Consider the following 15,007-nt stretch of genomic DNA (forward strand, 5'->3'; position numbering starts at 1 on the left):
GCACGAGCGTGTGTCGTTGAAAGAGGCTCCGCTCGAGAAAATGGACGATAGCGGCAGGGGCGTGGATTTATTCAAGCCACGTCCTAAAAAGTCCTAGCGCACGTTAAATTGGTCTTATCTCTTATCACACTTACCAACCCCTGGCATGGTGCGATCTCGGCAGCTGATTTGTGGTGGTGCTGGGGTCCCCGCCGCAGCGCAACCCCAACTTCCTCAATCCCCTCACCTCCACCACAAAAAAAAGGGTTGGTTAGCGCGGGGAGGTGAGTGGGGTCTTCGAACACTCCCGAAGCTTCTTCCCAAGCTTCCGACCCCTAAAACACGCTTCCTTTTCGGTGTCGGGGCTTCCGTCCGGCCAGCGAGATCCCCCCGCCCTATTCCTTTTTCGGACGGGGGAAGCCCCTGGAGATCTCGATCTCTTCTGCGAGGATTCAACTGAGCAGAAACAGCCTTACCCTATATATTTCCTACAAAGCACGACGTGACAGCCCAATGCCTGCTAGTTCCGCTGCTACCTTCTCCGGGGCTTGGATAGTCCATTGAGCTCCAAAGTATCCCGTAACTTTGGTTTCTTGTTGTATCTTTTGTCTCTTACCCCTTACCCCTTACCCCTTGATTCGGACCTACCTGGTATCTTTTAGCAGCCTTGCCCCAGCATGGCTACTCCCGGGCAACCAGCAGCGGGTCTGGCGAGTCTCCCCGGGGAGATTCTGCTCCACATTATTTCGTGTAAGTGAAAAGGGGAGTTGTGGTTTATTTGATGGTGCTTGCTCTGACCGAGGTTGCGATGCAACAGTTCTCGAGCCGCGACAAACAATCAGCCTTCAACTGGTGTCTAGGGGCTTTCGGGCTCTCGCCCGTGACAATGGCTTCTGGCGGTCGCAATGCTTCCAAGAGTCGTCGTACCTCGAGGCCCTCAACCGCAACCGGCTCTTCAGGCTGACGAGCGGGGTGCGTCCGCAGGATCCCCTCACGTCTACCGACGGCAGCCCTCTCGTCAATGACCACGATGACGACGGTGATAAACTGGGATCTCTGCCAAGCGGCGAGCCGAGGGAGCGGGAATTGGTCCGCATCGTGGCAAACTGGGACCCTTGCTTTCCCTCAGAACGCATCTCGTGGTATGATGAATACATTCAGCGGCATGGGGATGTTGTTGTCAACTGGCTCCAGCAACCGCGAATCGGGGGGCCCTCGGGCGGAGGAGAGCTCATTGAGTCCAGGGGAGCTGCCCTCTATCGCCCCGACGGCGTGCGCGAGGGGGTGTCCTGTGACACTGAGACGCTCTTTGCTGTGTCGCCCCTTGATGACGGAAGCGTGTGCATCTGGGATGTAAATGGGACGAAAAGAAAAAGGGGGGCGATCGTGGCCCGGAGCAGGCCGGGGATACTGTTTATCGACGGGCCTGGGGCGGATAACAACCGGCGGTCCAAGCGGGTAGACTCGGGTGTGACGGAATGCGTCAGCATTGACAGCTACCACCATCTTGCCTTTTTTGCAGTCCAAGGACGTAAGTGTGTACATGTGGACCGCGAAGGGAGAAGAGGTTTGGCTGTGGAATGGCAGTCTGCTAACCGAACGTGCGTGCAGATCTTATCGAGGTCGACCTACAAAGGCTCACGGTTGTTGGCTGCGAATCATTCCCATGGTCTATCACAGCCTTGTCTGCTGCAAGTCCAAGTGTCCCGCTCACTGTGGGGACCAGTCTTGGAATCCATCTGCACGACTACCGTTTCCGGAAGCCTCGCAGCAATGAAGGGCTCGAGAGGATAGACGATTTTGATCGCATGGGAGCGAAGGACTTCTACGAACGAAGTTTGCGGAACCTCTTTGACGACGATCCTCTTCCCCCGTATGCACCGCTCGCCCAACCGGGGCCACTGAGCATCCTCCATCCCCAGCGCCCCGGCCTTGAGGCTGATTTGTCAGACGAGATCTACGTGGCCGGTCGGTTTTCCAACATTCTTCACTACGATAGGCGCAAGTTCCCGTCGATCAAAGGCTCGATCTACTCGGGTGCGAGACTTTGCAGCTTGACCTCTCTCCCGTACCCCTTCTCAGTCCATGACAGTGAGATTCGGCGGAGGGGACTGATGAGCCTCGATCAAGTTGAGAAATCCAAGAGTTTTGCTGAGGGCCAGACACTCATAGCCTGCGGCGAATACAATACTAAAGGATCCCTCGAGATATATAGCATAACGGGATTGCCGCAAAGCCCAGCGGGTTTGCAGAACCGGCAGAGCTCGTCGCACTCCAAGCTCCTCTCCGTCGTAAGCCACGGCACACGCATTGTCTTCTCTGACGGGTCAGGGTATCTGAACTGGTTTGAGAGAGATGGCTTCACAGACGTTCGTCGCTGCAAGATAGGGCATAGCGAGATGACCGAGGGGCCTTCGATATTCGCGTCAATGCCGGGATCCGACGACATTGCGCGGAAGCTGCTTCCGACGCGATCAGGCCATACCGGTGAGGGGGTCAACGATAACGACTTGCTGTTCTGGACAGGGGAGAAACTGGGATTGGTTACGTTCTCGGGGTCAAGTCGTTTCGCAGCCACCGACTTCAAAGAGAAGACAGACGAGGGCGCGTCTCCGGAGACACTGGCCCGAGCGAGTGAAGAGAAGGCGTACTCGGAGAGAATGCGGCGAGCGCTTGAAAGACAGGCTGACGACGTTCGCTTTATCCGGAACCTTGGTATCGGCAGCGGTTACAGGCCTTGATTGCTCAGCGATGCGTAAGAAGTCGCGTTTATGCAGCTCCACGAAACGAGCCGGGCACTGGTTATAGCTGGCGAGGCGGCGACGCAATCAGGTATACGTCGCGATAGACAGACTCTTGGTATTCGGCGGTCCTCGAACCAGCAGACGTCGACCTATTGCGATGCAGGACAATATACCTACCTGCCTAAGGTGGCTCCATCTTCCAGACATTATGTGCGACACATATAAGGTCGCGACAATATGATATGCACTGTTCCCTGAAGCAGAAGTCTTCGAGTGGCCCTAAGCAGGCCAGATGGCCTCTTTGACGCTGAAATGTTCATGCAGTTTGCGCTGAAAGTTAGGTGCGTAGACGATTAGCACCGAGTATGCCTAGGTAGGTACAGGTAGTGAGTGACCATGTCATGGGATTTGCCATGTCTGCTGGATGGATGTCGTGTGTGCCCTGTCAGAGTCAGCCTCAGTGGACGGCATTAGGGACGCCAGCAAATGTCGCCGAAAAACAAGGCAGCCAATTGACAGGGCGGGCCGACGCTTGCCAGCCAATCGCCACGGCGCTGGGCCATCTGGGCCATCCACGGTGCGTCTGCCTAGGAATACAGGGCACCACAGCGGGATCCACATGAATTGCTCCGGCATGCGCTGATTGCTAATCGCTTCCCTTCACTGTTTGTGCCCCGTAGTTTCATGCTGAAATTGGAAGCCTCAAACCAAGTTACACAGAACAGACATCGACACTTTGCAAGATAGCCGGAGCGGGTGCAGATTTGCTCGCGTGGTCCGGCCAATGCCAACTCTCCCATCAAGCCGGCGTGGTCCACGACGGTCCTCGGATGTTCCATTCCCGTCTAGGCTCCGGGGGGCGGTTTTCTTTTCTAACATCACCTCCATCCCTTCCATGAGGACCACGGGTGCCTCCCGCTCCCCACTGCCAGGCCCCGCCAGATCTGCACGATGCGGTCGCCTGCTCGCCCGCTCCTCCTCGCCCCTCAAGGCGCTGCCCTGTGAGGTGGCCTGCATCGGCTCAATTGGAACACCACCCAAATGGAGAGAAAATCCAGCTTCCACCTGTACGGATGGAGAGTGGACAAGAAGAGATATAGAATAAGAGGAACCCGAAAGAGGAAGTGCGCTGTAGGCATCCCTTGCCTAACAAACTGCTTTACGCAACACCCAAGTACCCTGCTACAGTATTGCAAATGCTGCTGCATATGCGCCGCGCACGTCCGCAAGCTGTAGTCAATAATACTGGACGGAGGATGCACAGTGGCGGTCGGCAGACAACAAACAGGCACACCGCTGAGTCTGGCGGCTGGACTTTGGCTGCAACCGCTCGTCTCTCTCAAAGAAAGACAGGCCCTTACCCAGGGGGTTCACTTGTGTACATACCTCAGGTTATGTCGGGTTGGGTCGGTGTGGTTTAGGTTAGGAGCGAGCGCTGCTGTGGAGGGTGACCTAACACGAAATAGGTTTTGCCGCCATGTTTCTGTCTGACCCGACCATCGGTGCCAATGCCAATGCTTATGGGGTCAGTCAACCTGGAAACAACTGAGTGATATTTCCTTGGCTTCGCTGTCGCTTCCAGTTCTATCCCGGCCGAGTTCTTTTCGTCCCCCCGTCCTGTCCTGAGCATTCCCTGTTTGGCCAAGCCGAGCGAGGAAGTACATGCGGCACTGCCTGCTTGTGCATACCTTACCTGCATGCAGCAGAGGAGCAGAGGGGCCAAGGACCGTCAGTTCCTGGAATCGACTTCTGGCGACGACCTCTCCGCCCGCACTGGGTCTTGGGTGGCCCAAGCAAGGGGCCGCCGACTTGTCCACGGCGCTGGCCAAATGATACGGCTCGGATGACGGCTGGATACTAGCAGTGAGGCGAACGCGGCTCTCTTCCGAGTCCATTGGTACATACTCTCTGTCCAGTACGGAGCACATAGGGAACGGATACCTAGGCCACGGTTGGCTGTTTCCGCAGACTCAGGTACCAACCATATCCACGACGCCCAACCTGTCTACCTTACCTACTACCTACCTTATTTGTACTTTGGGTACTGTATTTCAACTTGGCCTAGCTGCTTGCTTTTCCTTGTCTTATTGACAGTCCAACTCTACTTCGTTTGTAGGTGCCGCGATTCTAAAGCGTCTTGGTTCAGTTTCGTACCACAACCGGCTTCCCGGCATTCTCGTGTTCCTCTGGAGTCTTTCCCGTTTCTGCTTCCACGCCGATCAATCGGTCAGCAGACCACCAAGAAAAGGACAAGCCGTCTCTCCTGCCTTTTTTTTCTCACAAAAACCAGGACCGAGCATGTCCGATGGCTCACCGGGTTACTGGCGGGGACGACCACTCCCCGGTCCGCTATTCGGGCGGCAGACTCTCCTCTCCCTTCAAACGCCGCCCATACAATGCCGGTGACGAGAATGAGAACTCGAGATATAAGCGGCCAAAACATACCCAGCATTATCTCCAGCATGTTCACCGGGCCTACGAGCCCGTCGACGACCCGCTCGGCCCCTTACCCTCTCACCCTCACCCGCACCCGCATCCGCACCAGTACCAGCAACAGCACCAGCAACAGTATCCCCAACTCCAGCATGCCCACCTCCATACACAGGTACAGGCCCATACATATTCCCCTGTCCATTTCCGCGCCCAGGCCCGCTCCCAGTCTCACCCACGCCAGTCCCCGGAACCCGCGGCCTGCGAACTGGAACGGACAGCCTCCGGCCTCTCTATCCGGCCCGACCCCACCGAGCGGTGTGCCTCGACCGAACTACTCGAGGACGACGAAGCCGCCCAGCGGGTCCGGGACCACATGGCCATGTTTCGCCGCCGCTTTCCCGACTCCAAGCACGAGCGAATCCTCCGGAGCATCATTAGCCCGAGGGCCAACGCCGAGTACCCGCTCGACAACGACTCGCTCGAGAGCATCTTCTCGGCCGCCAACGAGATGTTCTTTAACGGCCGCCTGAGCCAGCGCGTCATGTGGGACTGGTCCCACGAGTCCAGCGCCCAGTACGACAGCAAGGTCATCGGGACCACGGCCCTACGGCGCGCCAGCACCACCACCCGCGGCTTTGAGACCCTCATCGTGCTGTCGTCGCCCATCCTCCAGGACCAGAAGTACAGCCGCCGCCTGCTCATCTCCACCTTTTTGCACGAGCTCGTCCACAGCTACATGTTTATCTGCTGCGGCTTTCGCGCCCGCTGCTACGGCGGCCACACCCCCGGCTTCAAAGAGATCGCCAGCCTCATCGACGACTGGGCCGGCCCCGACAGCGCCCTCCACCTGGGCGAGATCGAGGCAGACCTAGAGCGGTTCCGCATCTCTTCCGGGTTCGCCGATGACGACGCGGAGCCGCCATCGTCGCTGGACCGACCCGACGATGGCGGCGGCGGCGGCGGCGAGGACGACCCAAGCATCCATCACAGCTACTACCCCTGCTCCGGGGTCACTGCGGAGCGCAGACACTACTTGCAGGATCAGCAACAGCAACAGCGGGAATATGCGATCGCCCCCGCCCGCGCTGTTCGCAGGGCGCGGAGCACTAGTTCGGACCCGGACTACTATCGCCAGCCATATTCCAACGCACATGCCCATGCCCACGTCCAGCCTCAGCACCACCAATACTACAGCGACGATGACATCCCGGCTACCACCACGACATGGTGGAGATACAGGGCAGCCGTCCGGGCCCCCTACTCGGCTTCATCAGCCTCTGTTCTTACTGCAACCGCTGCGACAGCAAGTTTTGCTGCCGCCGACGACGGTGACGACGGCTGGGGCTACCCGTGATACGTTTTTACATGCACTCTGGCTTCCATGTCCCAGAGAGATGAGATCTTAATATTGAATTTTGATCTATGTTCTGATCGTTGCGTCTCTTTGCGCAACGGGGCACACGAGAGCAGTTTTATTTTCCTCTCTGTTGTCCTGCATCATGCTTTCCCTGTCTTTCCCTTTCTCTCATCTGCATCGAGGCGAGGCCGTTTAAGACTACAGGCGGGGGTGGTTTGCTTGTTCAGATTTTTTTGCTGGACCCAAGGAGCGAGTGCGGGTGGCTACATGTCTACGCAACAGAAACCATGTGACGTGCAGGATGGGGACGAGGCAAACCGTCTTTTCTTGCCTTGATTGTTGGGGTCGTGGGCGGCTAACCTCTAGCATAAATTCCAAAGTTTTTCTCTTTTCCTTTTGTTCAGAGAAATAAAACGTGTTTGGAGGCAGGAAGTGGTGTTGGTGGAGGCGATTATCATATCATATCGCATACATACCCATTTCTTTCATTTCGTTATAGACAACACATGGTCATGGCAGATTGGTTTGGAGGTTGCTTCTTTTTTCCCCTTTCTCACTCTACCCCATGCATTCCCCATTCGCCTCCCCCATTTATTTTCGCAAACCTTGCTCAAAAGGGCGGTGATAGGCATACCTCCCCTGTCACACTGCGCACCTTCACCCTAGATACCACAGAGTTCCTTCTTTTTGTCCCACCCTCTCCTTTGTTTGGTCGTTTTCGCGCGTTTCATCATTTTTGGCATGCATGCATACATACACTCATATAAACATGGCCACATCGGTCATCATCATACATACCTATCTTAGATACCCCCTTATAAATTTACCAAGACATGTTTTGCTCTAAAACGATGCGTGGTACTTTTCATGTCTTCAATGTGCACGTCTAATAGTCAACCCTGGGTCGTGGGTCTTCTTCTCTCCTCTGGGATCTAGTATGTAAATGTATTTGTGACTCGTAACGAGCCCATTAAATTCCCATGTATGTGTGTTGTAATGGAACATCAAATTATGATGGGAGCCCTCCCTCTCTACCAATGGATGCACCGCCGTTGTACCGTTTCCCTCCCTAGCGCCTGTCCTAATAGCCATGCACCCTTAGCTACTAAACAAACAATGCCTGCTGCTGCTGCCGTTTATGTCGCTACCGCTCTGAATCCTATGTACGCGTACGCCTTCTGCTCCGTAGTATACGAACCTCCCACCCCAAGCTTCAATTCTCACTGTTATAGATTCCATCTTTGCAGAGCACGGCGACCTTCTTGAAGAAGCGACGCCACTCGAGCGGATCTCCCTTGATCTTGACGAAATGCACCTCCAACAGCACCATTTCGTTGGGGAGGTAGTACTTGGACACGGAAATGTCGCCATGGAGGCTCTGGTTGCGGCCGTCCATCGTCTTGAACTTGAGTGTCATGATATGGTCCGAGTGCAAGTTCACCGGGGGCATCGGCGGGAGGGGTACATTGAGCTGGTGCAGCGCGTCGCCGAGCATCTGGATCAGCAGGTCGGGCGGCATGTGCGAGTAGAAGCGCGTGAGCGAGTAGGCCGGCACAATGTCGCGGAAGCGGCGAGCGTGCTGCGTGAGGCTGAGCGGCACGCCGGGCATCTGCGAGAACTGGCTCATGGTGGGCTCGTCGGCCAGTGCGTCGAGGGCAGCGCCGTGCGCCCCCCGGTTGCTCCTGGAAAATAGGTCGGAGTTTGTAAGCGGCTGCGACGATGAGACGCCGAGTTGAAGCAGAGGCCGCGTGGCTGGCCGTTCCCACTCAAACAGGTTGTCCTGGATCGGTATATCGGGCTGCGTAGCTGGAAACCTTGAGAAGTCGTCTGCAGCGACGCCCCGAGAGTCGACATCCATCGCATCTGCATGCATCTGTCTCTGCGAGGGTGTCGGGTCCGCGTTGAGGTCGATCCGGAGGGCCGCGAGCATCTGCGTGGCAAGATGGATGGGGTCGGATACCTTGCCATCGTCGGTGAGGAGAGGGTTACGCCGTGTATACCACGGATGCTGGCGGATACGTGTGGAAGAGAAGCGCTTCTTTGTGTCGATGTTCATCATACCCCGGAGGAGGGACTGGACGTCGGCTGGGACCCTCTCCCACAGTGAGTCAGTGCTTCGGCCCTGAGTCCGCACGTACTCCTGAAACTCCCAGCTGCCTGAAGTGGGCTCGTCCCAGGGCGTGTTGCCGACCAATAGGACGAACAGGATGACGCCACAAGACCAGATGTCGACCAGATCAGCCGAATATTTGGCCGCGTTGGGCGACTTCCGGTCAGCCCTGGCCGAGGCCAGAACTTCGGGCGCAATGTAGGGCGGGCTGCCGCACATGGTAGAACTCTGCTTCTTCTGGCCCTTGTACTCGAACATGGTGGCCATGCCGAAGTCTGCGATCTTGAGGTTGCCGCTCTCCGACAGCAGGATGTTCTCGGGCTTCAGATCTCGGTGGGCAACGCCCTTGGAGTGCATGAAGCTCACGCCGCTGATCAGCTGCAAGAAGTAGACGTGAGCAATGTCTTCGAGCACGCCGACATCTGCCTCAATCTTGTCGAAAAGATCGCCGCCCTCGGCGAATTCCATGGCAATCCACCGCCAGACGGCATCCTCGCCGGTGGCAAACCACTCGATGATGTTGGGATGCTGTCCAATATGAGAGTGCAGCGACACCTCCATGGCGATTTGCTTGGCAGATATACGGCCCTGCTTGACAGCATAGGGCTTGTTTATCAGCTTGACAGCAAAGACTGGTGACGTCGCATCTAGGGGAATGGCTTTGCGGATGCTGTAAGCGCCTTAGTGAGCTGTTCGTTCCTGTGTTTATGTTTTTGTTCTTATTTTTGGGTTTGCCCCTTTTGTCCAGACTCAAGACTAAATTCACTCACGATGCATAAGCCCCCCTTCCGATTGTCTTCGAGATGAATCGGAAGGGGAGGTCCTTTGGAAGGGGATCTAGTTGCGACTGTTGTTGCATGTTGGTTTAGTGGATGTAGGTCACGATCATGAAGCAGCAACAACAGGTGCTTATGGCTTTGGGTGGTGAGTGTGGCGGGTATGCAGAAAGGCACGCCGTGTTCCAATCGACGATGGGTGAAAAAGGGGGTGGAGGGGTATTAATCAGAGCAAGGCTGAACGAGATGCTGCGATCTGAAATGCTGAAATGCCGAAATGCAAAACACGGGGTAGTCGCCCACTCAGAATAAGTACAGAAGATGTAAAGTACTTTCAGGCTTTTTGGAGACTACTGTGTAGTGCGGTAGCTTGAGTAAGTAACAAAAAGGCTGATGCAGCCGAAAATAGAAAGATCAAGCAGATCAAAAATGCTAGGCTTGGGCAGGTGCTTTCGAGAAATTAGAGTGCACTCACCATTTTCAAGATGATATGCTCGCGGATTGGATGCAAACCTAAAGAGACGCGTGAAAGTCGCGTGTTAATCGCTTCCTCTGACAGGTTCCCCGAATTTGGAGCTGCAATGGTGTTTTGTTTGAGGACGGCTGAGGCAAACGCGGCTTCATTGGCTGGCGGGGTCCTTTTGCTTTCGCAGCATCCCTCCTGGCCTTGGACCCTGAGGCGCAGGCGCAGGCGCATGGGCCAGTGGGTGGTCCGGGTGCGTCGTGGTTGCTATAGAGGGGCCCTGTCGTAACTAGGGAGCCTGTGGGGGGACGCTTCCCAAAGTCGGGTCCTTCTGTAAACACGGAATGAATGGTGGCTCTTTGACCCTCCTTTGCCACTACCAGAACAAAGTGCCTTCCGACGACCTCGAACGTCTTCCGAGCCTTGACAACCAACAACTCCTAAGAACCGGCATCCTTGGTGCTACAGGTACGAAATCATTTTTGCCTTGCCGCTTGCCCATGCCCTTTGTGCTGGGGCTTGCGATCGGTACAGAGCAACTATATTAACCCGTCTTGGACAGAATCAGAAGCCGACTTGTTCTGCGAAACCCACCCACCACCCACCCCATTGTTCCTCACGCCCTTGTTGTTTCGCCGTATTCTTTGCCTATACAAAGCGGGCTATCATGTCTTACAGCATGGAGGACAGCCAGAATTCGGCTCCAGGCAGCCTGCAGGCTACTAAGCTGGCCGGCGCAAGAAAGGGGCCCGATGGGCAGAATGCCGCAAAGAGGTAAGAAAGACACCGGCACCGGCCCGAGGTCACTAACACCATGCTGAAAATTTGCCGCAGGTTGCAGACGGAGCTCATGCAGTTAATGACATCGCCCGCCCCGGGCGTCTCTGCCTTCCCCTCCGCCGACGGCAATCTACTTTCGTGGCGGGCCACCATCGATGGCCCCGACGACACGCCGTACTCGGGCCTCACCTTCAAGCTCAGCTTCGAGTTCCCGTCAAACTACCCATATGCACCGCCTACCGTGCTGTTCATCACTCCCATATACCACCCCAACGTCGACTTCTCGGGCCGCATCTGCCTGGATATCCTCAAGGACAAGTGGACTGCCGCGTACAACATCCAAACCGTATTACTGAGTCTGCAGTCTCTCCTCGGCGAGCCAAACAAGTATGCGCCTCCCCACCACCGATTACCTAGAGTTGGAAATGCTGACAAGTCTGCAGTGCGTCTCCCTTGAACGGCGAGGCCGCGGAGCTCTGGGACAAGGATCCGTCACAGTTCAAGGCCAAGGTTATGGACCGGCACAAGGACATCGATGAAGACTAGGCGCGCCAGGAGGTGAATGGGACGGGGCAGCGCATTGGAAAGGAGAACCGGAGTCATTCTGTGTATTTGTCATGCTTTTGGAACCCTGGCGTAAGGCTTATGGTTCCTAGGATGGTTGGGACTGCATTTTCCAGGACGGAATTGGTTCATGGAATGGATATTCCCATCGTTGTCTGCTAGAAGTGCAGGCTGTCAAGTACATCAAGCATTGGCTTTTAATAGTCATTTCTGTTGTCCATAAGCGTATTACTTGGAAGCAAACAAAAACCAAGCGATCTAGCCACACAGCAGCTTTCCCAGCAGTTCCTTCATCACTGAAAAAGGGCTTCTGTGGTATCAAATGTGCCGTGTCGTATTTACGAAACCCTGAATTCGTAATGCGAAGCTAGATGCCATGTGTAACTCCGAAAGCCCAATGCCGCCCCGAAACCGAACCACGGCCCGTCGTCGATTCCCCTTTTGCGTCCGTCCCCTAGTTTACTCCTCCACAACCACAGTCGGCAGACCCTTGGGGTTCTTAACGTTGACGGCCTGAACGTAGCTGTACAGCTTCTCCTTAGCGCCTTCCTCGTCGTTACGTCTCCGCGAGATGCGGATGCGAAGTCTGTATGGGACACCCTTGACACCCTGCTCCCAGATCTTCTTGTTCAGCTGAGGGTCGACACGGACATCGGTGGTGCCCTATCGGTCGTCATTGTCAGTCTCATCTATCCATCCGTAACGCGACAGCAAGCATCTGAGGCTGCTCGCAAATGCCTCCCTAATAACTCTAGTTGAGAGGTCCTCCACGTACCATGGACAGAGTGGCGAACGCCTTGATCTCCTTGATAGCCTTAGGCGCCCTCTTCTTGAAGGTCACGCCATGCAACTGCCCATCTAGTCAGCATCCTGTCCTCTTGTAATCTGGTTCCTGGTGTCATTACCCGTTTGTGCAGGTGGATGGTGTACTCGCGAGCCACAACGTCAGCGATGGCTGAGCGCTGGGTTTTGCCGGCGGGCTGCTTTGCCTTGGACGACATTCTGACGGAGAGCGAGTTAGTACGATATCTGGCGAGGCCGTTTTCCGCGACGAGGAGATTGAACTGAATCGGATCAGGGCATTGGCTGAGGCTGTGGTGTACGTACTTTAGAGACGTTCGTTCGCTCGGTGATGGGGTTCAGGGCGTCGAGGTGTCGTTCGGTTTTGGAAATTAAGCGGTAGCCCTCCGTGAATTTTGCACTAGATTTTTGACGAAATCTGGGAAAGTGCGAGACCTGGGCTCAGGTCTCGGCTAACTTTCCTAAAGCGGGAAGGCACCGAGCTCTACCTGCCCCACACTCCCACCCCTCCACTCTGACCTTTTGCATGCCACTTGTCCGCCAGCTGAAGTGTCGCAAAATGAGCACGAGCCAATCAGCGTCCCCCAACCAACCTTGAAATCAATTGGACCCCCTTGTTCATCAGACCTCACGATTGCAGGGGTGCCGGGACTTGGAAACCGTTGATGCCAATCTCGTCCCCAGATCCCCATCTGAACAGCACTCTGCATCACCAATTTCGCCGCGACAGCCTCGAAATCCGCAACATATCGCCTCTCTGTCGCCGTGCACGAAGCGAGGGACACGTTCATTTCAGGCCAGAGTGTTTTCAATTATTCAGCTAGCAGATAACGCTCATTCGAAGGAGCGCGTTCGCAACATTGTCGGTTGAGAGAAGGGCAACGGCGTGTGTCGCTGTTGCGGGTGCCGATCTTAACAAGCCAGGTGGGTGATCAAACCTTTTTTCCACGGTAACCCGGAAACTCTACTCCAATACTTCGTGCCACACGACTACAACACGGTCGTGAACATAGCGCATCTTTGTCAAGCCTGGGGACAAGCGCCCTTACAACGCCTTCATCCAAGATATCACTCAATATCGTGTTGTCCATGCTACGAAGCAAACGGTCTTCTAACAATCTCAAGCTGCTAACCCTCGATTAGAAGCCCCTGCGATCGAGCTCTAGACATCAGCCATTGCCAGACTAGTCCAGTCGACATTGGGAATAAGCGCCCTCCGAATAATATCACCCTCCACGTCTCTGGCATTCCGGCCCGATCACCTCGAGCTGAGCAGGCTGTTAGCATCCCGCGCAGAACAATCTTGGGTCTTCTAGATTCCTGCTTGCTAGAGTCTTTAGTTGCCCCGCTGCGTTATTTCTTCCTTCGAATTCACAGTAATTCCCACAATGTCGGAACCAGTGTCGGATCCGATGGGATCTTCGCCCTCCCCCCAACCTGATCTAGGTCGTGACCGTCTTCCGACTCTCTTCGAGGTCCTCAGCCGGCGGACGCTCCCTCCAGTCGACTTGTTTTCATTCTACATCTACATGAGAGACCAGCAGCGTTCAGTTGACTATCTCGACTTCTGGTCGGTTCTCTTCTACATTCCCCGCTCTATGAGCCAAGATTGCTTACTCAAATACTCAGGCTTGATGTTGCTCAACACATGTCTCTATGCCGCCATTATGTCCGTGAGCTACGGCGCTCCGTCCTAGTCGGTACCCCTGAACTAGACAAGGGCTCAAAGCGGTCTTCTGCCATCTTAGAGGGCTTAGGAGACATGCACCACCCTGCAGCCGGACCGTCGATGTACGCCACAGAAAAGGAGAGGGGCGTGGATGCGCAGTTGTCATCCTTCCTGCGGGAAGAGCGCGCAGATAACCATGACTCTCCGCAAAGTAGCAACGACAGACGGGACCGACCGAGTCCAAACGTTGGCTCGGCGAGAGATGTTACGACGGACTCCAACTCGCCCGCCCATACTGTGGCGCGGAACGACATTAGAGCTTCCGCCGAGAAGATACTCTATACGTATCTGATGCCGAATGCGGAGCGCGAGATTACACTGCCCGGTTCGATAACGGCAGATGTCACGACGGCCATCGAGGAGTTTGGACGTGATGATCCCGAGGTGTTTGATGTCGCCAAGGACTACGTCTTCCAAGCGATGGAGCGAGATGCGTTTCCCGGCTTTCTCAGAATGAAGGCTCTCGGGAATCTCATCCCCCCGACACTCATCATGCGTCTCATTCTTGGTCTGGTATCCATGTTTGGTGGTTTCTGGGCGGCCTTTATCCTGATTTTTCTCAATGAGTCACGGAGAACTAGGCTCTGGGTACATTTATTTTTCGTATTTTTCCGTTGTTCACCTCTCTTCCTGCATTTGGCTGACCAATCTTGTAGCTCGTCTTACCGTTCACCGTCGGTGTCTACTGTCTCGCTTCATATCAGTATTCTCTGGATCCCATTCTTGCTCTCTTTGGAGCGAGCGAATACACGCCCTTCAACTTCTCTCGAGTTCGGGAGGCCTACGTCCGGAGGATGCTTGCCCGGCGGGCCTTGACCGTCCTCGCGGTCACGGTACTCATTGACGCAGCGCTTTGTGTGCTCTTCATACTTGTTCCCGGAAAGCGACTCTGAGTGAGGTTTTGGGCTCGGCACACTTCAGCAGCCCGTTGCTGCGGTTGCTCTCTTGCTTACACGAAAATCAACATATACAACGTGTTGCTACCGGCATCTTTGAAAAGCAATCATGCAACATGGGAATGCTACAGAATTCATCGTCACAATAAGATATGGCTGTCTAATTTTCTCTCTCTACTGCTTTCATGGGATCCGAGAAAGAAAAGTCAACGGCTGAAATTTTACTGGCAAATGGGCGTAATGATTACGGAGAATTTCGCTAAAACACACCTACAAATCCCCACCTTTCGGGGATCTTGCGGGGAAGAGAAGGCTTTTAGAAGGGGAAGAAGAAGCTTGCCAGGCGTTTGCAATGACAATGTGCGGAATAGGGGT

General features: G+C 55.1%; 6 protein-coding genes across 6 annotated transcripts; 4 read left to right on the forward strand and 2 right to left on the reverse strand.

The window, feature by feature from the left end:
• Positions 1-656: 656 nt before the first annotated feature.
• B0T26DRAFT_631628 (uncharacterized protein) lies at positions 657-2,720 on the forward strand (the record flags this gene model as incomplete). The annotated part of the gene is made up of 3 exons (XM_060436371.1): positions 657-729; positions 797-1,510; positions 1,591-2,720. The coding sequence occupies 3 exons, from the start codon at positions 657-659 to the stop codon at positions 2,718-2,720; spliced, it is 1,917 nt and encodes a 638-aa protein (XP_060303794.1).
• A 2,407-nt stretch (positions 2,721-5,127) lies between these two features.
• On the forward strand, positions 5,128-6,042 carry B0T26DRAFT_618342 (uncharacterized protein; the record flags this gene model as incomplete). The annotated part of the gene is made up of 2 exons (XM_060436025.1): positions 5,128-5,328; positions 5,398-6,042. Coding segments are annotated over 2 exons (846 nt in total), but the record flags the coding sequence as incomplete, so codon positions are not given.
• A 1,411-nt stretch (positions 6,043-7,453) lies between these two features.
• B0T26DRAFT_690098 (kinase-like domain-containing protein) lies at positions 7,454-9,997 on the reverse strand. The gene is made up of 3 exons (XM_060441065.1): positions 9,875-9,997; positions 9,394-9,470; positions 7,454-9,293 (listed from the first exon to the last, which is right to left on the reverse strand). The coding sequence occupies exons 1-3, from the start codon at positions 9,875-9,877 to the stop codon at positions 7,727-7,729; spliced, it is 1,647 nt and encodes a 548-aa protein (XP_060303796.1). The 5' UTR covers positions 9,878-9,997; the 3' UTR covers positions 7,454-7,726.
• Positions 9,998-10,541: 544 nt separating this feature from the next.
• B0T26DRAFT_634676 (ubiquitin-conjugating enzyme/RWD-like protein) lies at positions 10,542-11,188 on the forward strand (the record flags this gene model as incomplete). The annotated part of the gene is made up of 3 exons (XM_060436653.1): positions 10,542-10,636; positions 10,697-11,029; positions 11,086-11,188. 3 exons carry the CDS (start codon positions 10,542-10,544, stop codon positions 11,186-11,188), a joined length of 531 nt encoding a protein of 176 aa, XP_060303797.1.
• A 477-nt stretch (positions 11,189-11,665) lies between these two features.
• On the reverse strand, positions 11,666-12,207 carry B0T26DRAFT_737407 (putative 60S ribosomal protein L31; the record flags this gene model as incomplete). The annotated part of the gene is made up of 3 exons (XM_060443443.1): positions 11,666-11,869; positions 11,982-12,056; positions 12,112-12,207. 3 exons carry the CDS (start codon positions 12,205-12,207, stop codon positions 11,666-11,668), a joined length of 375 nt encoding a protein of 124 aa, XP_060303798.1.
• Positions 12,208-13,237: 1,030 nt separating this feature from the next.
• On the forward strand, positions 13,238-14,746 carry B0T26DRAFT_87332 (RGS domain-containing protein). Its single transcript, XM_060447989.1, has 3 exons — positions 13,238-13,577; positions 13,637-14,324; positions 14,393-14,746. The coding sequence occupies exons 1-3, from the start codon at positions 13,396-13,398 to the stop codon at positions 14,627-14,629; spliced, it is 1,107 nt and encodes a 368-aa protein (XP_060303799.1). The 5' UTR covers positions 13,238-13,395; the 3' UTR covers positions 14,630-14,746.
• Positions 14,747-15,007: the final 261 nt, after the last annotated feature.

Source organism: Lasiosphaeria miniovina (genome assembly GCF_030549165.1).
Source record: "Lasiosphaeria miniovina strain SMH2392-1A chromosome Unknown B0T26scaffold_1, whole genome shotgun sequence".
Classification (NCBI taxonomy): Eukaryota; Fungi; Ascomycota; class Sordariomycetes; order Sordariales; family Lasiosphaeriaceae; genus Lasiosphaeria; species Lasiosphaeria miniovina.